A 23599-nucleotide genomic window follows, 5' to 3' on the forward strand; every position below is an offset into this window, starting at 1 on the left:
AGCCCCTACTGCCTTCGATAATAGTCGCTCTACACAGCAGACACTGTGCTAAGCTCCTCCCACCCTCCAAACAACCCTGAGGTAGGTCCATTACTTTTCCCATTTAACAGCGGGAAACTGAGGCTTGGAGCAAGGCACCAAGTCCGCCTCCCCTCGAGAAGCAGCGGAAGAGCCCTGTACAGGCCGCAGCACGCTGAGCCTGCATCAGCACCGACCAGCTCCCAGGCATGCACACAAGCAGGGACTTAAGCATCTTTTAGGCCAAGACGCCCCCTATGGCAGGATTTTGGCCATAGTAAGTCCCTCAACCCTACGTCCTACCCCTTTTCGGGTCACTAAAATACCCCCACTGGGCACTTGCCCCTCCAGAGAGCACTTTCCTGCCTAGAAGCTCCCAGAGAAACCCAAAGATGCCCTGGGACGGGGGGAAGGTGTGCCAGGGAGATGAACATCGTTAAGTACCTTCCCTTATTGGCTGTGCCTGACTTGGAAAGAGACAGTAGAGAAAAGTGCCCCAGCAAACCCTTCAACCCAGCCAGGCAGCACAGCGTGGCAGCGCATCGAGCACGGGCCTGGCTCTCTTGAGAACAATGTTCTACGAGGGCCGTTGCCTAAGCTATAGCCAGGGACACCAGTAGGGACGTATGGCCATTCTAGGAGAAGCTCAACTTAGCGCGGTCTCCAGCCAGTACCTGCATCGTCCAAGTGGGCGGCTGAGGACAGTGGCTTGTCCAGGGAGACCTGGTCCGTCCCAGTGGCCAAGGGGCTTCCCGGCTGGGCGTCTTCTGAAGTCAGCATCTCCGACTTGGGAGTAGGCGGTTCACTCTGCACAGATCGGGGTCCTCCATCGGGGTTGCACGTTTTGCTTTCAGCATCTACAAGGAAATGCAGCTGTCAGCCAGGCCTGCGCCTCTCTTCCTTCATCCCTTCCATCATCCCAAGAGCCTTCCTGAGAAGCATCCATTCTAGGATCTGGGTGGTCCCCCACCTCTCTCCCCCCACCACACACCAGGGGACAACAAACGGTGATTGCTGTAGACCTCTGAGATGCAGGGGTGGTTGTGGCTGCAGAAAACCAACTCACCTCTGCACCCACCACTCGACCCTCAGCCAGGCATTAAACAGGTGTTTACTGATCACCCACTACGTGTCTAGCACTGTGACAGACCCTGGCAAGGCGGAGGTTAATAAGATACAGTCCTTGCCCCCAGGGGGCTCACACTCTAAGGAAGCCACGCAGATGACCACACATGGTACCGTGAGCCCAGAACGGGGGCACACCCATGGATGGAGGGGACACAGAGCCAGGGGTCCCTAGGTCTGACAGGCAGCCTTCCCAGAAGAGGAGGCACTGGCAGGGCATAAGGAAGGACTTGGTGCTTCCCCTCTCTTGAAGCTTGGCTGCTGCAGCCTCTGAGGGTCCAGCCCTTCCCTTGTCATCCGTGGGGTTGCACCTTAATGGTGAGGGGCTCAGCACTCGGAGAGCAAAATAAATGGCCCAGTTACCCAACTGTAGGATGGCAGGACCCTCGGCCAGCAAGTCACAGTCACGTCACTGAGATGCACGTTACAGCTCCACGCACAAAGCCCCCGCATGGCCCTGCAGGACTCCTCTCAATCCCTACAGCGGTTCCTGGAGGCCTGGTGCAGAGGGTAGTGTGACCTGCACATGTTCACACCGCCATGAGGTGGCCGTTTGGGGATGCCAGCCTGCCCTGACCTCCTTCCACATGCCTCTCATCCTGGCAGTGGAAGGAAGAGGCAACACTTACTTCAGGGTCAGGGTCCATAGGACCTGGTCAGTCCTCACTCCTACCTGCCATCCCGGTGTCCTTCAACAGTGTCCCTTTCACTCCTAAAAGCGTCCTGTTTGGACAACAGTATACAGTCACCCTATCATGCGTCCCACCACCTGCAAATGGCATTTTGGGCCCAAATAGCAAATTCCTCTGGATCTCAATTTCCTTACTTATAAAACGGGGATAATATTTCTACTTGCTTCATGGCAACATTGCGAGAATTAATGGAGCTAAGGTATGGAATGTGTCTGGCATAAGGTATGCGCTTTACATACGCTGTCATGTTGTTGGTGATGGTTTCTGACAACGAGAAGAGGAGGGTGACAAGAGTGATCTGGCCCTTGGTCTGCACCTTTGGGCCCATCTGCTAACAGCAAGCTTAGGACAGAACCATTTCTCCCTCCACAGAGTCCTCACCACACCCAGGACTCACGCCAGACCCATTTCCTGCCTGGGGCCCTGGAAGAGATTTGAGCTGTCACCACTGCCGATCGGACTCCCTTTGCTGCGCATGTCTCCTCCGGGGAGAATGAAAAGGTCAGCCACGCCGGAAGTCTGGACATTTGGGGCTGGACGATCTCATCCATGCAGACGCGTCAGTTGCCCAGAGGTCCAGGTGACGCTGGCAGGCTCTTCCCGTAAGGCGCAGATGGCGAATGTGCCAGGCTCTGTGGGCCACGTGCCGTATGCCCCGTGCTGCAACTCTTCCTTGATTTTTTGTTTATTTTTATGAAAGTCTTTCCTATTTAAAAAGCATTCTTAGCTCAAAGGCCACATAAAAACAGGTCCTGAGCCAGATTTGACCCTTACCTATAACAGCCCGCCAACCCAGATACAAGCCAAGCGAGCTCACCAAGTAGACAAAATCAGAGGTCACAAAGCTCAAAAGTGAAATCAGCCCCTTCTCGTGGCTGGTTTCCTCGTACTTGACATGCAACTGTGACAGCACAGCTGACCCGGCCCCTGGCCACACACAGGGAATGTGAGAGCTGGCGTGAGGGAGCACAGGGCTCCGCCAGCTTGAGTTTCACACCTACCCTGTGTGACAGGCAAGGCTGCCACCCACCACTGGCAGTTATGGACACCAAACCTTAGAATGCACAGGTCTTTTGCTGCCACGCCTGTCACTGCTGTTAATAAGGATGCCTCCATCATCATCAGCAGCAGCAGCATCAAAATCATCACAACCACCACCATAAAAAGGTCAGAACATTGAACCTGGAAGGCCCAGAGGTCTCCAGACTCAAAAAAGCACCACACCCCTCCACAGTCTGAACCTTCCCCTGCTTTTGCAGCTGAGCAGCCCTTGCAGGACTTCTCTGGGCTGCGGTCAGAGCTCCAGCTCATAATCATGTTCAATGAAAAGTTTCAGTTCCCAAAATAGCCCTGGTGGCAGGGCTGTTGCTAAGAAACGCGGGTTGGGGAGGGGTGGGGGGAGTGGTGGGAGCCCAGGCCCTGCTCCTCTCGCTGGAAGGTCAGCCTCCCCCGGCCACTCTCCTTCGAGGGCTGCAGAAGGGAGCGCAGAGCAGTGCGCCTGAGCAGCCACAGTGAGAGGGAACGTGCTGCAGACATGCACACGCACTCAGATGTGCATGCAGGCACACACGTGTACGGTCATGGCCCATGTATGTGCATGGTGCAAGTACACGTGGGTGCACATGTGTGCACGTGCATGTGTGTGTACACATGCAGACTTGTGTCCCCCGGCGTTCCTACCACATGGAAACCAGACTTGATTTGTCACTGTCCAATTCCCTGAGGAAAGAATGCCTAGTCAATCTCAGGTCACTGAACACAGCAGAGTAACAAACTCTCTTCTTTTATACCCAATGACAGGGTAGGAAATTCCTTAAATTATTTAAGAAAATGCCAAGTCAACGCATACAGGGAGATGGAGGAAAGTCACTCAGAACATAAACAGTGTCTGGCACAGAGAAACGTGGGCTGGGCGAGGGGCCTGGGGAAGGGGACGTCTGGCCTCACTTGGTCACGGATATCTCAGAGGACGGCGGAAGGAGCACTGAAGACAGCAGAGGGGTCCCCTCTCCCCTCCCTGGGACACAACCGGCCCCACTGCACACATCTAGTAACGTAATAATGCCACCAGCAGGGTCCTTCCTAGGTCCAAGCTGATGACTAGTCACAGGAGGGGATGGGGTCGGAGTGGTTCATAAAACGGACCATCGATCATAAAATAACACCCCAGGGGGAGCAAACTCATGCCCTGGACGCTGCCTCAACCCCCGGGAGCTGGCGAGCTCTTTTCTGCCGGCCGTTCCCGGAGGCCAGCTCCCTCCACCAGGCTGCCCACCTGCTTCAGGGCAAGCTCCAGGGTGTCCGACGTGCATGCACACGCGTGTGTGCAGGGCAGAGGGCAATCCTGGGGTTTGTACTGGCCAAGGAAGTTCAAATGTGAGTTTTGAGGGGCTTCAAATGAGGCTCCGGAGTCTCTGACAATCCACTCCCGCAGCCTCACAGGGCCTGTCCCTCATGAAGTCCCGGCCACCTTGCAGGGAGGCGCATGAGCCTGGCCGGCCACAGGAGGGCGCCCCCGGCTGCAGACGCGTCCCTGCCGGCGGTGGAAGGCGGTGGCTGAAGCTGGTTCCTTAACCCCAAAGCCAGGAAAGCGCTTCTGCTCCTCACCCCGGAGAGTCCTCACACCCACAGCAGAGGCGGCGGCACTGTGTGCCTACCCCAGAGAGGCAGCCCTCACGCCGGGTCCTCCCCTGAGCCGGAGAGGGCAGGTGCACAGCCACCGCCAACAATTCCGGTCATCCTGCAAGAGGGTCTGACCTCAGGTCGACCCAGTGAGAAAAGGGATTTTTGAAGCCAGTGCAGGACGGAAACCGCGGTGCAGGGAAGGATTTAGCCCGGAGCCTGTGGCCAAGCATCTGCGTGGATCCTGTTATTACTGCACGTTGATTACAGGTTGATTACAGGTGGCACGCAGTAAAGGATTCAAGCAGCACAGAAGAGTCGACTGTGAACAGCAAGTCCAAGTCCCCTCCCAGAGCAACCCCTGCTGCCCCGTCCCTGATATTTCCCTGCAGAGACACTCGGGCTCCTGGCAGACCCCACCCACTCGCGCTGTGGCTGCCCCAGCTCCTGCAGCAGCGTGGTTATGCCTCTGCCACCCCAGCCGGTGTGTGGGCAGGGAAGATGGGAGGCATCTTGACCCAAGCCCCTCTCTCGCTTTCTCCTTTCCTCCAGCCCAACCCACCATCTCAAGGTCCCTTCCACCACGGGGACTTGCTCTTGCTGCTCCTGGGGGCTGGAAGTCACTCCCTGCTTCCCTGTCTCTTGGCTTTTCAACCTTCCTGCATCAAAGTCGGAATCAGCTGTGGAGGATGAGGAAGCGCTGCTGCCTGGGTCCCACGCCCAGAGCATCTAATTTAAGTGCTGCCTGAGTGGTGGAGGGTTTTTAAAGCTCTCCAGGTGATCCTAATATGTAACAAACTCTGAGAACCAGGCTAGGTCCTCCTGCCCACCTTTGGACCCCACTCAGACATCTCCCGGCACCGGAGGACCAGGTCAGGTCCTGTCTCGTGTTCTTAGGGTGCCATGTCCTTCACCACACTCATCGCCGTCGTGAGTAGCTGACTGTATGTGGGATTATCTAATGGTCCCACTGGATGTGCGTTCAGAACAGTATTTTGCTCACCTGTGTCCTCAGCAGCTAGCACAGACCCTGACACATAGTGGGCCCTCAATAAAATGTCATGGCATCAATTTAGGAGCGCATTTGCCCTCTCAAGGAAAGAGATTGTGTTTCAGGTCACTCTAGTCCCTGGTCCATAATCATTTAGCAAGACAGACAGTATGGAAGGGAGAGATGAACAAACCACAACATGGAGGCCACTCCAGCCCCCCTGCACCTGGATTTGACATCTTTAAATGGTTGACAAAATTATATAAACTTCAAAGGCCAGTGGCCATAAGTAAAGTTTTCTTGGGACACAGCCACGCCCTCTCATGCATGATTTGTCTCCGGCTGCCTTTGGGCTACAAAAGCAGAGACAAGTAGTTGCAACAGAGACTGCACGGCCCCCTAAAATATGCACTATCTGACCCTCTCCAGAAAAGGTTTGCCGACCCTGATCTAAAGTGATTCTGTAAGACCGCGGGTGTGTGATGTCGCCGTCAGAGGCACGGAAGCCAGAGACCAGGCTCCCACGGCAGCAGGGTGAAAGCCATGCTGTCATCCTGGCCGCAGCCAAGCATGCGTCTCCAGCCTCTGTTCCGACTTCATCAGACAAAATCATCTTGCAAAAATTCAGAGTGGAAAAAAGCCAACGCTCCTAGAAGTTTTCCCCTTTAATTATTCAAACTATAGCTTCATTTTTGAGAGGAATCAAGTCTATATACTTACTCTTTCCTCAACAAAAGTAATATGTTTTTAGAATAGATGAAAAAAGGCCCTAGCATTGTTTTCATCTTCCTTTCTCCTTCCCTAAGATCCAAAGTCATGCCTGTTGGCAACATATTCAAAATGCTGAAGTTTGGCACTTTTTTGTCCCATCCAAATTAAAATCCTCCAGATTTCTAGCTCAGCAACCGCATTCCACCAAATCTGAGTATCACAACACAGCGTTAAACATCTGAGTGCCACGGGACTTGACACCAAGCTTTCCTCGCACATGTAAGGTTTTATTATCACTATTAAGCAATTTCCCATGTAGATTTCCCCTAAAAATAGCATCATCAAAATACTTCACTCTTTGAGTCTAAAGAAAGGAAATGATGACAAAGGCTTGGGCCCACAATCGGGTTTGTGCGCTGACAGGCCCTGCTGCATAAAATCTGGATTCATTTATTTCATGAGCTTCCTTCCTAATTCCTCATATTTGGGCCAAATTACAAAGACACTAGTAATATTTTAAGGCTGAAGCAGGGAGAGAGGAATTCAATATATTCATGCAAGCCTCAGGAAATTGGCTGTGCATGGCCAGATTCCTTAAATCAGGAGGCCAGAGCTTGGTCCAGCTCCAGACAGTCCTCCACAGGCATTGAGGTTTTATGAAACCTCCTAACCAAGATTTAGCCTCTCAGGGAACCGGAAAGCACCAAGGGCTAGTGTCAGCATCCAAGTCCTGGGCCTCACACGTCCAGGAATCCATCACAAAGAGAAAGACTTGGGAATTAAAGAACTCTGTTCAGTTAATTGCATGAGCGATAATAACTGGCCTTTCTGAAAGATGGAAACAAAGACGATTACGTAGACACCACTGAGATTAAACTCTCTAGACCAGAGACCAAGAGATGAGGATTTGTTCTGCGTCTCTGTTCTCAGGCTGCAATGACTTGGGGCAGTCACCACCCAGACCCTCACACTCCTCATCTGCAAATGGGATAACCACTGCCCCCATCCTCAGGGATGCTGGGAAGACCAATGAGACAGGGCATGCGGAATACCCCACCCAGCCCCAACATGTCCTGAATGCTTCCTACATGGTGGTAGTAGGAGTAGGTAATAGTGGAATTAAAAATGATTTGCGCAAATGGAGAATTGAAATGTGAATATGGAGAGAAAAAAAAAAGTTAACGCTGAAAAAACCATTGCTGCCACTTTAAAGGAATCGAGATAAACCACCAACTTTTTCATGCACAGCCAGCTCTGTTAGACATTACCCAGGGAGTCGTGTCATGAGGGGGAGCTCTTCAGCTCCGTAATGGGGTCTCCCAGGCCCCCCCTAGGGGCTGGACCAATGGAATGGCTCCTGACATGAGGCATTTCTCCAACCTTGCAGGCTTCATCTGGACACGGCCGTCTTCTGTTTCTACTCCGTTTCTGATGGGCTTCCCGGATTCATGTGAGACTTTTCATCCCGCATTCCCAGCACCGTGCCCTTCCAAGCCAGGGGTGGGTCCCACTTACCCTGCTCCATCATCTCCAGCAGCCCCTTCTTGATGAGCTCCTCTCGGCCTTGCCTGCCGGCCATCTTCTTCTCCAGCGCTGCCCAACACACAAACACACAGTGAGTCTTGGGCAAAGGTGTCAATGGGCCCAAGCCACAGCCAATGCCAGGCTCAAGTTTACAGACCACAAACAGTGAGCTAGCAGGCGCCTCGGGTTCAGGGGCCTGGTCCACTGGCAAGGCCCAACTTTCTTACGCAGCACTCTGCTAAGCAATGTCCATAAACCACAGCTAAAGCGCAGTGCACGCCGTGGATATTCTACAGCAGTCGTTTCTGTGATGTATCTGGAAAGCCCCTCCACATGTAATGCCCCTCTCTAAGTTAGCTCCCACCAGCCATTCCTGCCCTTCACCAAATGCTGCTTAACTTACCAACCAAGGAAGGCGCCCTCCCTCTGCCCCCAACACCTCAGGCTCCTTTCTGTGGTTCCTGTTAGCCTTTGATAAGTGCCTCCTGGTCCCTGTTAACATCCGCTCACAGATGAGATTCTTCTGTGCGGCTCTCCCACTAGAGCTTCTTCCAATGAACACAGGTTAAAAGCTTCCAGTCTACCAGATGGACAGAAAGGGAGGAGGCCAGCCCCCAGTCCCCTTCCACCAAGCCTAATTTGCCAGATCTTTGTCAATTCCACCTTCAGAAGAGCCTTTCCTGCCTCCCTTTCCCGGAGCAAAACACTTGAGCGACGCCCCCCGCCTTCTCCCATTCTCCCTCCGCTCACAGGCAGGCCTCAGGCTGCTCGACAGTCGTCATCTTCTTCCTTCCATCAGGAAAACTGTTTGCCTACAGGTGAGCCCCAATTTCCAAATGCAAGACTACATAACCACCTCAACCCTTTCTTTGAAAGATGCACCTTTGCGAGGGCTGTTTCCCCTGCTGTGATGCTTTTCCCCGCCTTTCCCAATGAACAATTACATCTCAGCTCAATGCAGCCTCCTCACCTGGGTCTTCTCGGACCACTGGGCCCAAAGCAGTGCCTGCCCTGCTCATTTCCACCCCAGGGCCTGCCCAGTGATCCTGCCATTAAGCCTGGATCACAGAGTCCATCAGTGTTCTGTGTGTGGAAGGGGCCCTGCCAGATGCCGGGGAACAGACAGAGGCAGCCCACCTGGCTGAACTTAATGTCTAGGTGGGGAGGCAGATGACAGACAGGCACTGGCAATGGAATTATTTCACCTGTTCAAAAGTATTTCCTGAGCATCTGCTACGTGCCAAGTGCTGAGCTGGGTGCTGGGGAGTCACGGAGGGCAGAACGCCTGCAGCCTCACGGTCACAGGTGTGGGCTCCACTGGGGGAACAGGCCATGGTGACCAGGTGTTCAATCTATCGAAACCCCTTACACATTTACTGAGCACCTACTGTGTGCCAGGCACCGTGTCAGGCACAGGAGATTCTGCCGTGAGCCAGACAGGCACAGCCTCTGCCTGAGGCCAGCACAGGTGGGAGGACAGATGGCAAGTGTCTAGAAATGGGCGAGGAGGGATAAGTCAAACCTGGGGCGGGGGACTGGTTGGGGGGAAGTTGTCTGGGGAAACCCATCCCACCCTTGACCTCCGGGGTGGCTTCTCCGAGGATATTTACCCTAAAGCCAAAGGATGAAAAGGGAAACCCAAACACAGCAGGGTGGGGACATTTCTGGGCAGAGAAAACAGAATTTCCTTTCTGTGGTCCCAATTTCCAAGCCAATTTCCAGGTGCCAGAATTGTGGATAAAATTGACAAAGTGAATGCTGACCTTGGGAGGTGTCAGCAAGAGGCTGCAGCTAGGTTCACAAAGCAGATGAGAAGAACAGAGGTGGAGGCCTCGAGCTCTGAGTGGACCCCGTCCCCAGGCCAACACCAGGCGGTGCTCATGGTGATCAGCCTCAGACATCACAGGTCTTTGCCTGCACTGACTCGAGGACTTCCCAGTGACCCAAAGACGCAACTGCGAGGATCTACTCTCCCCCTCTTGGGGATGGGGACATCAGTGGTGGTGCAGCTTGTAAAGATGGTACAGCATGTAAATGGCTGAGTAGATCTGAGCCACCTGCCAGGGCAGGCATGGACTGAGATGCTGCTCCACCCTGTAGCCCGTGAGAGCCATCTTTAGCATGTTCCCCCAGCCTTGCCTGCCAAAACCACTGTTCGCTACATATTTCTCTTTCAATCATCTTTGTATTCACTTCAGCTCATCCTAACCCGTGATGCCCGTGAAATCAGGAATTTGATATGCTGAAACAAGTAACAGCCCCCGCTTTAAGGGAAAACAGTGGTTTGGAATAAGTAAACAAAATGCAGCACTGTTCCTCGAATTTCCAAATGCCCGAATGACGGTCCTGAAGGTGGAGATGCTGCAGGTAATAACCTCGAGACCTCCAATGCCCTAGGAGGGTCCCCAGAGCATCTTGCTGGTGAACTCACACAGCACAGCTTGGAGTAGGCCAAAGAACCCAGAGTCCTCAGAAGACAAACCCCAGCCTTCCAGTCCCACTGCTGGGGGCAGCAGGTCTGGAGAATGTCACAGACCCACCTGAGGTCACAGAGGTTGCTCTGCTCCAGTCCCCCGGCCTTTCACTGCTGCACAGACGTGCCTTCCCCAGCCTGGTGCCTTTGCAAGGGCTGTTCCCACTGCTGTGATGCTTTTCCCTGCCTTTCTCAACGAACCAATGACATCTCAGCTCAATGCAGCCTCCTCACCTGGGTCTTCTGAGACCACTGGGCCTAAAGCAGTGTCCACCCTGCTCATTTCCACCCCCAGGGCCTGCTCATTGATCCTGCCATTAAGCCTGGATTGCAAAGAGCCCATTGGTGCCGTGTGTGTGCAAGGGGCCCTGCCAGATGCAGGGGAACACATGGACCCCGCCCGCCTGGCTGAGCTTAACATCCAGTGAGGGGCCTCATCGGAGTCTGGAATCGACTCGCGTGCTGGTTCACTTGGTGGCTTCCACACTTTGTCACTCGACTCCCTACTCTGCAGAAAGCTCTGGGTGGGCAGGGCCTGGGCCCCTCCTGTTGGTACTGGGCACACAGGAGGTGTTCAAGATCTGCTGATGATGATGCTTGTTCTGTTTTCATTTCAACAAGAATTCATCTATCAACTTCTTGGTTGGTAAAAAAAAATAATAACAATAATTTTGTAAAGCATGCACAAAAGCATGAGTGGAGGGCCTGCTGTTGGTGTCGACCGCCTCTCCTGCTGTGGGCCTGGGCACTGTAACACCTGGCCTTCATCTCCACCATCCTCAAAGCCTGAAACCTGTGCCTCTTCAGAGCTGGAAAGGAAATGAGACCCCAGGGACCACCCGAGGCAACAGCCTGAGACGGGCACTCGCCAGGGCTGGTTCCTGAGGCCCAGGACTGATTCTACATCAGCAGCTCCCTCACTAATTGTTTTTAGGTGTCGCTCACAGGTGTGTGGCTTGGAGGTGGGCCGTGGGGTGGAGATGCGGCCTCCTCCGGGCTCTACTTCTCAGAACACTGCCATCCACAGAGCCCAGGCTGAGGAGCTACCACACCTGGCTGCCAGGGTCCAAGCCTCAGCCCCGCCATGTGCTGGCTGTGTGACCCTGGGTGAGTTTCTTCCCTCTCTGGGCCTGTTCTCCATCCCTATGATGGGGCAGGGTCCTGCGGGAGTGCTGGCCTAGCAGGAGGTTCTGAGGGTTGAGTTGGCTCCTCCGTGCCAAATGCTGGGGGCCGTGCTCTGCTGTTATGTGCCTTATGGCTGCTTGTCCCGTCATCACTGCCTGTGTCCACCCTGTCCGTGGTTCAGCCTCATGGCTGCAGTTCCCAGGGTGGATTCCGAGGAGGCAGGGGCAACGGGACCAGCCATTGCAATGCCACTTCCCACAGAGCCAGGGCTGGCAGGGTGTGAGGGTGCAGCAGGAGGTGAGTGGAGGAATGTTCTGGATGCTTTGGTGGGAGGGTATAGGGAAGGCAAGCTGAGAGAGCTTAGGAGCCGGGGAGCAGCCTCTGTCTTTCAGGAAGAAGAGAGGCCCAGAGGTGTCAAAGCCGGCCTCGACCCTATGAGTCACCCAGGGGACTCTTGGCCAACTAAACCCACATCTGTGGGGGCAGGACCCGGGCCCCAGCATCCTCTGAGTGAGACTGCAGGTGTGGGAGGTGAGGTGGTGCGGGAGTCGCGTGGGCCGGGGGCTCACCACCCAAGTGAAGCCAGCGAGCGAGACCTTGCTCCAAAGCCAGTGTCTTGGCCCAACCTGGCCCTAAATGAATCAGAGGCTTCGTTTTTAACAAGGTCCCAGTGGACGTGTGGGCACCTTAGGGTCTGGGCAGAGCGTCCCACATGGGGTGCCTGGTGCCGACCCCACCCCAGGGCTTCAGGGAGGCCAGGTGGGCCCTGGAGGGGCCAGCGGGGTAACTTGCATGGCTCCTGTGGCCGTCGCAGGCCATGAAGCACAATGTGCCCCTCCTGTGTGGGGGCCGGGAAGTCACAGGTCAGCAGGGGTCGCGGCACCATGACAAGGACGCTGGTCCCAGCCAGAGCCTGCCCGCGCCTGCACCAGGCCCTTACCTGACGTCGTCTGCTTCAGTTTTTCGTTTTTCTTTTTCCTCCATTTCCAGGGTTTGAAGATCCTGCCCAGGGTGGCCAGTTTGCTGTTCCTCCTCACAGGGGGAGTTCGAATCCCTGAGACCAGATATTCAGGACGCGCCGGGGGCGCTTGGTCCATCTCATCTGGAAGACGAAAACCAAGGGGGGACCTCAAGTGACCACCAAACCTATGTGACTCCTGGAGGCCCAAGACGACGACCTCTCTCACCCTCAGGGGTCACCAGTGATCCCCCAGAGCCTGGACCCCAGGAGGGTTGTCAAGCAGTGTGGCCACAGTGGCCACGGCCGCTCAGCAGCGTATGCTGAATTTCCCTCTGTGAGACCCTCCCTCCTGCGCCCCACTCATGGCCACCGGAAGCCCTCACCCCCTGCCACGCGAAGCACCACGTGTGAAGACATTCCTAATTCCAGGACGAAACGCTGCCTGCCCCAGACCCTTGCTCATGTTCTGCCCTCCAACCACACTGCTCTCCCTCCAGCCACTTCTCTGCCTCATAAATTTCAGCTCCTCCGTTGAATAGGACTTTGTCCAGAGTCTTTACCTTCCTCTTGTCTCAGACAGGGTCACTCCCTTGTCTTATGCCCATGAAGCTACCTATGTAGGCACCAAACAGCTGCAAAGACCTCTGGCTGCCAGCCCTCCACCAGGCTGCCATCGCTCCTGGGGCAGAGGCCAGGCCTGGGGCAGCCTTGGATCCCAGCGCAGAGCCAGGCCGGTGAGATTCTGAGCGAACGGCTGCAGAGTGAGCACGTCTGTGAGCGGCAGAGGAAGCAGTGCTCCTAGGACCCCTTCCTTGTCCATGAAACGGCCATGTTTGTAGACTCTGGGACGCACGAAGATGAATGTCCCAGGAAGCTCATGGCAGTGCTGTTTGTTGTAAAAGAGACTGGTAGCGACCTACATGCCTGTCCACAGGGGACCGGGTAAGTCATCGTCTGTCCTGTCAGCAGCCTGTGTGCAGACGCGGAAAGAAAAAGTGGATCTCCATGCACGGACAGGAAACTGATCTGAGATAAACAGGCCAAAGAAAACCCCAGCTCACGAATTCACACGCACACGCCACCAGTGTGTGAACAGAGGGGGTATACAGGCGCACACTGGCGTGTGGAGAGAAAATGTCTGTGGGCCCCCCAAAGAAACGGGGAATTCCGGGGCTAGGCACAGTGGCTCACGCCTGTAATCCCAGCATTTTGGGAGGCCAAGGCAGGCAGATCACAAAGTCAGGAGTTTGAGACCAGCCTGACCAACATGGTGAAACCCCGTCTCTACTAAAAACACAAAAATTAGCCGAGTATGGTGGCGGGTGCCTGATATCCCAGCTACTCTGGAGGCTGAGACAGGAGAATCATCTGAACCTGGGAGGCAGAGATTGCAGTGAGCCAAGATCACGCCATTGCACTCAGGCTATTGGCAGGCAGGGGAGAGAGGGAGATGTGCTTCACAGGCTGTTTCTGTAGCACATGCCATGTGTCCCTTAGTAAGAAAGATTAGTTCGAATGAAACAAAATGCAACTAACAAAATGGTAAAGTTAGAGGAGCTCACGAAGTAAGCCAGCGTCACCTCCATCCCACGGTCACAGTGTAGACCAGAGTTCAGGCCGTCACCCAGGCAGGACTGAGAATAAATGAGCACATTGCCCCAGATGCCTCCTGGGACAGGGAAAGGATGTTTCTTCTGGCAGCAACAAGGACCTGAGTCCCATCCAGACTCCGATTTAACCTCCCAGTGTCACCAGGGGAGGAAGATCGCAGACCCGCGGGGTGCTCCCCAGCACGCTGCTGCCATAGGAGCCCAGACCTCCGCCAGGACCCCTCGCCCTGCGAGCATACACACTCCCCCACAGTCAGCTCAGCCTCCCATGGTCAGCGCGCGGTCAGTTCCATAGCCAGCAGGTGAATTTGCCTTGTTGCCTATAGAAGGGGCCGGGAGCCCTGAGCTGATGCAGACCTCAGAGCCCCAGGAAGCATGGACATGCTGGGAGAAGGGCTGGAGGGCGTGGCTAACACAAGGGCTCACCTGAGGAAGGAGGTCACCTTTGTCAGAGAGGACAGGGAGGGAGGCCACCAGTGTTGGGAGGGGAAGGGGCATCACCAGTGTCCAAGCGGCTGGGGGTTATAATGGGCCAGGCCCCTCAGACCCAGGGAAGGGTCACACTCCCACCTTTCCCACCTAAGGCACCCCATGCACGCCACCAGCTATCCCAAGGAGGCCCAGGATGGTCTGCTCTGAATCCAGGCTCTGCAGCGCTCAGCCTGGACAAGAGTCATATGAGGCAGCACCCGAGGGCCCAAGGCCCCACATGGCAGTGACCTCTGTGCCCCCAGTGACAGGCGGCCTGCCTGGCAGCCTCTAGAGCTTCCACAGGGTCTGGCTTCCAAAGGGCTCCACCTGTCTCTAGCCCAGGGCCTTTGAGTAAGCCACCCAGCCCCTTGGAGCCTCGGTTTCCACATCTGTTAAAAAAAAAAAAAATACCGTGATAATCATCCCTGATAGGTAAGGTTGAGAGGAGGACTCAATGTGGTCATAAATTCTGGAAAGGTCAGTGCAGTGACTCATACCTGTAATTGTAACGCTGTGGGATGCCAAGGCTAGAGGATCACTTGATCCCAAGAGTTTGAGACCAGCCTGGGCAACATAGAGAGACTCCACCTCTACAAAAAACTATGCTTGAAAATTACCCAGGCATGGTGGTGCATGCTACTTAAGAGTCTGAGACAGGAGGATCACTTGAGCCTAGGAGGTCAAGACTGCAGTGAGCTATGATTTGCAACTGTACTCCAGCCTGGGCTACAGAGAGAGACCCTGTCTCTAAAAATAATTAAAATGGAAAACAATCTGGAAACAAAGATAAACATCCACGATACACAGTTTATTAATCGTTTATGTTATCATCCATGTAAAATAATATTATCTGTGTGTCTAGACTTTATAGTCACTGATTAACATACCATGCCAGTACGGGTAACTTTTGGTAAAAATTCCTATTATAATAATTTCTATTATATAAGCAATAGAATAATTATGATGGGGTAAACGTTGGTCACTGTCTGTGCAGGGCCAAGAACTATCCTAAGGCATTGTCCTATTTTACCTTCACAATAAATCTATGAGCTAGAGATCATTCAGTTTTATATCCATTTTACAGATGAATAAACTGAGGATCAAAGCCCTGAGCCATTTTGTTGTTGGTCTCAGAGCTGGGAAATGCTGTGGCAGGGCAGGACCTTGAGCACCCTGACTCCAGAGACCCCTCTCACCTTCCAAAGCTGCATCGAGGGGACCCAAAGCAGAACATGGAAGGATGGGACACCAAAACAAGAGGATAAACCAGGCTTGCCCCAGGTGGGTTGGGGCACGAGGCCATTGTCTCCAGGCATTACTAATAGAGTGCTGAGATGGTTAGACTTTGTGTCCCCACCCAAATCTCATCTTGAATTATAATCCCCATAATCCCCATGTGTCAAGAGAAAGACCATGTGGAGGTGATTGGATCAGGGAGGTGGTTTCCCCCATGCTGTCCTCGTGATGTTGAGTGAGTTCTCACGAGATTTGATGGTTTTATAAGGGGCTCTTCCCCCTTCGCCCTGCACTTCTCCTTCCTACTGCCTTGTGAAGAAGGTGCCTTGCTTCCCCTTCATCTTCTGCCATGATTGTAAGTTTCCTGAGGCTTCCCCAACCATGCTGAACTGTGAGTCAATTAAACTTCTTTCCTTTATAAATCATCCAGTCTTGGGCAGTTCTTTTTTTGTTTTTTTGGGAGCACTTCTTTGTAGCAGTATGAAAATGGACTAACACAGTGTTAACTGTGCTAGGTGCTGTGTCCACAGATGCTCCACAAAGCAGCCCCATGGGGAAAGACAAGCCCAGGAATGTCTTGTTTGACATTCTGGGCTCTGCAAACCCATTAAGGAAGCTACAGCAATGGCATCCTCCACCATGTTTTTGGGGTGACCCCAGCACCTAGTGCCTGGTACCCAGTGGGAGCCCAGGAAATGTGTGAAACCAGGGCAGCTGCAGAACACCGATAAACACAGATCCTTCTGGCCACCCTCTCTCCAAGGCCACGGGAGGCAGAGGGATGTACTGGGGTCCTTCTCTTCTCAGAGACAGTGCATTCCATGTTCTCATCCTCTCCTTTCCTTCCTCCACCTACAGACGCCAGATGGGAGCAAGACTGTGACTCCACATGGCCCTGGGGGAGCCGGCTGTCCTGAGTGTTCTTGGCATAAGGGGAAGGATGGGCTGGGTCTCCCCAAGCCTCCAAGCTCAGCTGAAGATGAAGATGAAGATCCCCAGGGATGAGCAGAGGAGACGAGGATGGAGCATAATCATTGCTTTATTTATATCTCATCTCCTTCACAAAGGATCGGCATCAGTCACCAGAAACACACGCACAGTTGTAGGATGAAGGGAGTGTCAGGAGGGATCTGGAGGAAGTAGGGTCTGCTCAGGGCCACAGCATCAAGGAGTTAGGGGGTCCCCATGACAGACATCACATAGGCTCCAGAGAAGGGTACTTGTGTGCCCTGAGCTTCCTAGCAGCCAAGGCAAAAAGGAGCAGCACATAAAATAAACTACAGATCAGACCCTGAACCCAACTCTGTTTGCCACCTGATTCATTACAACCCTAGTCCGGCACCAGCATCCCTGCCCCAGCAACTGGTCTTCCTGTGATCCGATGTCTTAGAAATAGAGCTCTAACCCTATCACTTCCTGCTCACTCTCCTGTCTCATTTAGGACAAAATCCAAGTTAATCACTAAACTTGTGCAGCTGTCTGTGCTCTGCTGCCCCTCCCCCTTATTATCATTCTTATTGTGTGTTAGTGCTTGCCACATGCCATGGAAGCCAATGTGATGTAGCTGTGAAGAACACAGCGGCTGGGACCAGGCACCCCAGGCTCCCCTCCTGGCTCTGCCACTTACTAACAGGAGGTTGAAGCACTGACCCCACTCCCCACTCCCTGCATTCCCCTTGCCAGGGCCTTGCTTGGAGGTATGGTTGCTACTTCTTACTGTGGCTCTGTGACTGCTTCCACTGGTGGAAGGTGGGCAGGAGGGGCAGTGGCTTCTCCTCCCTACCACCATCTCTGCCAGGACCACTGTCACCATCTTCACTATTTTAATCAGCTGCCTCCCCCCACTTCTGCCCTAGTGGCTGGAGCAGGTTCTGGGGTTCCCACCCCATCTCTGACACACAGTGGTCCTCACAGCAGAGCTGAGGGCTGGGGAGGGAGCACTTTGGCCACAGAGAAGACTGCACTCCTCCCTCCCTTTAAGAATTCACTCACTCACTCATTCATTCACTTACTCACTCACCCACTTATTCACTCACTCACTCACTCATTCACTCATTCACTCACTCATTCACTCACTCACTCATTCACTCATTCATTCGTTCACTCACTCATTCACTCACTCACTCATTCACTCACTCATTCACTCACTCTCATTTACTCACTCACTCGAACTTTCAACAAATACATACTGACACCAACCATGTATCCTAATAGGCACAGGGTGTGCAGAGGTGAACAAAAGAGACAATGCCTGCCTTTGTGAGGCTGTACTCGCCTGTGGGAGCTGAACAATGAATAAAAGTGTGAATTTAAACAGTCCTGGCTCACCCCATGGGAGATAGCACTCATCACTATTTCTTGCCTTACTCTTTATTTTCTCATCACAGGTATCAGCTGGTGTGCATGCGCGCACACACACACACACACGCGCGCGCACACACGCACACACATGCATGCACACACACACGCACACACACGCACACGCACACACACGCACACACACGCACACACGCACGCACACACGCACATGTACGTGCGCACACGTACGTGCACGCACACAGCAGACGCACACACACGCGTGCATGCACAAACACATGCACACACGCACACGCATGCACACACATGCACACACACATGCACATACACACATGCACACACTTATTTGCCTGTTTGTAGTTGTCTCCACTCCTCCTGCCCATGCCCTGAGCTGAAGCTCCTGACTGCAGGTCCTGGATGGATGTTTGCAGCTGTATCTCCAGTGCCAACAACAGCTCAGACATGTGCTGGGGGGACATAGAGAGCCCTGAACCAGGATCCCTACAGACGCAAGGAAGGACAGGACCCAGGACCCAGGGCCTGCTCGGGGAGCCTCGAGGGCAGGTGCCGACTGATCGACTGTGACAGAGAGTGCTCCCGAGGGCCGCCCCAGTGGGGAACAGGACGGGGGCTGTGATGGGAAAGGGGCAGGCTGTTCCAGACAGGAGGGAACAGTGGCTGAGAGGCATGGATGTGCTGGGGAGGCAGGCAGGGTCACAGTCAGGGACTTGAACCTGATTCAGAATTCAGCAGGGAGCCACTAGAGGGTCTTCAGCTCAAAAGACAAAAGACCCTTTGCTCCTAAACCAAAAATCCAATGCATTGACCAGGACAGATGCCTTAGTCCAAGCAGCTCCTGAAGGGGCTCAGGTGTCATCAGGGGAGTGAAGACCCCATGCCCAGGGGCCTGGGGTAGAGGCTGCGCTGCTCTGCATCCCCCTTGGGAGGAAGTTCCCTCTCCCCTCTGTCTTCCCTGGGGTGGCTCAAGCCCAGTACTGTCCCAGTATTGTGAGAGCTATGACTCTCCGCCCAAGAAGAGAAACTTCAAAAAAGTGCTGCTCGGAGGAGAAAACTACTTACAAACACCCCCAGGGCAGAAGACATGAGCGCATCACTGAGGTGTACAGAGGGGCAGGTGTGGTCATCCACGGCACGGTGTGGCCCACGGATGCTGGTGGGCAGGTGTGCACAGAGCGGGTAGGTGTGTACCTCTGAGGGTGGGCGGGTGAACACCTGCAGAGCCAGTGTGCATGGGCATGGGTGGGTGTGCACCTGCATGGGTGGGATGCCATCTGTGGGTGGGTGCATGTGGCCCATGCACACCTGTCCACAGAGGGAAGGGACAAATGGGGAACATCCCCCCCCCTACTCCAGGAATTCTCTCGGTGTCTCTCCCTGCAGTTCCTGAGGAACTGCCTTCTCACCCTGGGGAGACTCTGGAAGGTGCAAACACATTAGCAGCCACCGCCCAGCCTCTGAATAACAGCAGTGCCAAGTTCCACTGCACCTTTGCCACCTCTGAGGCATTAGAGGTTAATTAATGGGAAGTGTTTCTCACACCTGGCAACTGTGTGAGGAAGTGCCATATGTAGCCTCAGTCCTCAGATGATGGATGGGGCAGCTGGACCTGCCTTGCTGATATCACACACTTGCAACTCAAGGGGCAGGCTCCAGCCTCTTTGGCAACTCCGGCCAGCCCTCTCCCAGGCCTCAGGCTCACAGTAGCTGGTATACTTGTCCCTGGGTAACTGACTCCATCCCTTTCCCCCATCAACAGCCACACAGAGCTACGAGGCAAGAACTGTTCTAGGACTGACGGAGCTTACAGGCTAATTTCCATGCCTGGCACAGGGCCAATCCCTCTATTCACATTTCCTTCCATCCTAGCTCTGATCACTCAAATTGTGTCCTGGGATTCACTGTTCATTGACTGTCATCTGCATTTCCCATGGGAACAAACATAAGCTCCATGACAACGAGAACCGTCACTCTCGTGTTTGTTGCTGAGTCTCTGGCATCTTTGCTGGTTCCTGGCACCCGGGGGTGCTCAAATAAACACCTGCTCGACCTGTGAATCCGGAGTGCAGGGCTGCGAAATGCTGGAGCCAGGGTCTGCTCCTCGTCCGTCTGACTTTGATGTCCACCCTTTAGTGACATCAGGTATTTTTTCATCCTCATCTTTTATCCACTAAGATATCTTATCTTATCCTTCCACTTCACAGAATTCCCCAAAAACATATTGGAAGGAAGGCCCCATATCTGTGGGGGAGTGAGGTCAGGTACCCAGTGCCATGTGTTGCACGGCTGACTTCTTAGAGAAGAAAGGTGCCATCTCTATCAGACAATATTAGAAAATGATTTTTTCCTTGTTTGTTTCATTCGTTCACTCACAAACCCATTCATCACGTCGGCCTGCTGTGTGTCAGGACTGCTCTGAGTTTCGACAGAGCAGTAAATTGCATCAACATGCCCGCTGTTTCCCGCTGCATGAAGCTCATGTATTTACGGAGGAGAAAAGAAGAAACACAGAAAGTGTAAGGCAGCCTCATAACGTGACATGAGCCACAAGAGAAGCAAAGAAGCTGAGATATGGCCTCTATTTCTTCTCTGAGCCCTTACCTGTATCACCAATACATAGTGGCCATTGTCTTTGAACAAAGCACAGTGTTAGGCCTGAGGGACAAGGTGGTGCTAGGCACCCTCTCTCCCGGGAGACTCAGTGACCACAGAGAAAACTAAGGTGCGTGGAACCACCAGGAAGAATCGAGAAAGAGGATTATAACAGCAGAGGAAGCAACTTTACCTGCTTGAGGGTGGGATAACTCTAAGAAGGCTACTAGAAGCTAGAGGAGATAGTGGGTAGTGATAATTGAGTTGGTATTGGAGGTTGAGTAGGATTTTAGTAAAAAGTGCAAATTCATAAATGCATGGCAGTACATGGTGTTTGGGGAACGGGGGGTCATTTGGGGAAGCTAGGTCTGAGGTCCCCAGTCTCTAAGGCTCAGAAACCCAGTGAAATTTCCACATATAAAACTGGGATCCACACAGATATGCTAATGTCCATTATGCCAATCATGATGAATACACACACACACACACACACACACACACACACTACACAAAGCAATCATCTATGAGCATCACCACTTACTACACATAATAAGAAAAATATAGTCTCAAAAAAAAAAAAAAAAAAACAGAATTTTTAGGCCTGGGCACAGTGGCTTGAGAAGCCAATGCAGGAGGGCTGCTTGAGGGCATGAGTTCAAGCCCAGCCTAGGCAACATAGTGAGACCCTGTCTCTATAAAAACTAAGCAAATAATTTGCTGGGTATGGTTATGCACACCTGTAGTCCTAGCAACTCAGGAGGCTCAGGCAGGAGGATTGCTTAAGCTCAGGAGTTTCAGGTTACAGTCAAGTACGATTGCACTACTGTGCTCCAGCCTGGGCAACAGAGCAAGACCCTGTCTCTTAAAAAAAAATTAATTGACTATACATTTGTAAACGAAAAACTAACTGCATCGTTCTTAGTGTTCTTAATTTGCTGGCATGGGTATGTGCACTGGAACTTGAGAACCCTTAGGCTGGAGCTTACGGTCTATGGAACAGAGCTGACAGAGGTGAGCTTGGGAAGGCATGTGGGGACCTGACCAAGAAGAGCTGTGTGTGGCTATGATAAGAGTCCTGGGGGCAATGTGGAGTCACTGAGGGACCTGGAGCAAGTCCAGACTTGTGAAAAGACCGCATGGAATCTCGGTGAGGATGGCAGACTGTAGGGGGAACAAGGCTGAAGGCAGGAAGGCAGGGCATGGGGGCACCCAAACATATGGAAGAGCCAAGGAATATGAAGGTTTGTTTTTGTCATCACTGTCATCAGCAACGGCAGCATCTACTGAGCATTTGCTGTGCAACAGGCTCAGTGCTGAGCACCTGGCATGAATTTGCTCGTTGTATTCCATCATAACCCTAGCAAGCAGAGAACTATTTTCATCACCTACATTACAGATGAGGACAATGAAGGCACACAGATGTGAAATAATTTCCCCAGGCACATGCTAGTTAGTGACAGAGTGGGGCTTAGAACTCAGGTCATCTGCTGTAAGAGATCTTAACCCCACAGACTCTTTGACAACTCCGCCCCTCTCCCAGTCCTGTGCTAGATGACACAGAGCAGATGATAACACTGCTGTCTGAGATCTGGGAGGAGGAAGGAGAAACAGGGCTAGGAAGAAGTTAACCATTAAAGCAACATACAACCTCACATGGAAGCATTGAGCACTGAAAAACCAATTGCTTGTGGCCAGGCTGCAAGAGATGTGGCTTGACAGCCATCTACAGAAAAAGTGCTGGGCATTTTCAGACAGTGACCACCAGAATGGAGCTGAACCTCCAAAATCAAGTTTTAAAAATAGATTTCAATCTCCCAAATGTAAAAGTTCTTGGTTTGACCTCCTCCACCCCTAGAAAATTCCTAAGTAATGACTGAAGAGCATGATATTTTGGGTGTGCTGATCAATAAAAACAAAACAAGGGTCACACCATCCAAGGACAAAGTGAGACCATTTGACGTGTCCTATAGTCACACTGCTTATAATGGAGGAATAAACTGCTTGCTGGTGTTGGGTGGAGGGCAGAGAGGGATGCAAAAAAAAGGAGTGAATTTATTCAAAAAAAAGAGAAGAAAATACTGCTAAATGCCCATGGCTGTATTCCCTAAACCTTGTAGGCTTTTTCCTACAGCCCTGCAAGTTCATTCATCAGAATCTGCAATCTGATTACAGCCCTTTTTTGATGGAATAACTGCTGACTTTTCCAGTATGGGGGAAACAGAGACCTCAATAATTGCACAGTGCAATTCCTAGACTTAGGGCCCGCTCCCTTCTTTGGCACCTAGCACAGTGCCTGGCAGGTAGGTTGAATGAATGAGTGAGCAAGTGAATAAATGAATGAATGGGTTGATCCCATGGTACAAAAATGGAAGCAGAATCAAATGCAGGCCAATGATTATTAGCAATGACCTGGAGCTGTCCCACTGCCTCCTGACAGTGGAAGGTAACTATAGTTCCCGAGCCACCTCCAGACCTCATGCTGGCCATGGCTTCTTCTAGCTGCCCCCTCAGCAGCCCTTAACTCAAAGGACATCTCCTTTCTCTCCTTTGCTGGTTAGTGGAGGTGCTAAGAAGCACAGAGAAGAAAAGACAAAAGCCTGGCTAAGCTTCAGAGTGAACAATTGGCCCCTGGAAAACTGTGAATTGAATAAATACTTAAATTTAGGATAACTTATATTTTAATGCCCAAAGGGAGGCCATCAAAATATTTTGCATGTTCATTCCAGGCAAACAACCCTAACAGGCAGGGCCTATGTTTTCAGCTCTACTTTACATTTAAAGAGTAGAGGTTCGGGGCAGGAAAGCATTCGTTCAAGGTCACACAGCTGGTAAATGGCAGGTCTGTCCAGGCTCTCTGATCTTCAATTTACCATCTAGGCATGACCCAGTGTTTCCCAAAGTGTTTTCCATGGAACTCTAGCATAGGGAGATGCCGGGAGGATTAAAGTAGTTGGAAAATGCTGTCTGTACTAAAAGCCTCTTCATGAGAGCCCCAGTCCATATTAGCATAGTATAGGCTCTGAGAAGTCCTGCAGGAAGAAATCGTATTCAGTTGTTTAGCTAGATTTTCCTAAACAGATCTATCAGACAACCCCTATTTATACCTTGCCGCCT

The 23599-nt window shown here is 52.6% G+C and overlaps 1 protein-coding gene across 6 annotated transcripts in view; it reads right to left on the reverse strand.

Annotated features, from left to right (window-relative positions):
* The window catches only part of PHACTR3 (phosphatase and actin regulator 3), a 269728-nt gene that overhangs the window by 91611 nt on the left and 154518 nt on the right, over nt 1–23599 (reverse strand). For all 6 annotated transcript variants that reach the window (XM_025400502.1, XM_025400501.1, XM_025400504.1 and 3 more), the window contains 3 exons: nt 12222–12383; nt 7675–7752; nt 693–875 (listed from right to left, as the gene is read on the reverse strand). In XM_025400502.1, the coding sequence (XP_025256287.1) occupies nt 693–875; nt 7675–7752; nt 12222–12383 (423 nt within the window). The remainder of the gene's footprint in view (nt 1–692; nt 876–7674; nt 7753–12221; nt 12384–23599) is intronic.

Source organism: Theropithecus gelada, chromosome 10, assembly GCF_003255815.1.
Source record: "Theropithecus gelada isolate Dixy chromosome 10, Tgel_1.0, whole genome shotgun sequence".
Taxonomy (NCBI): Eukaryota; Metazoa; Chordata; class Mammalia; order Primates; family Cercopithecidae; genus Theropithecus; species Theropithecus gelada.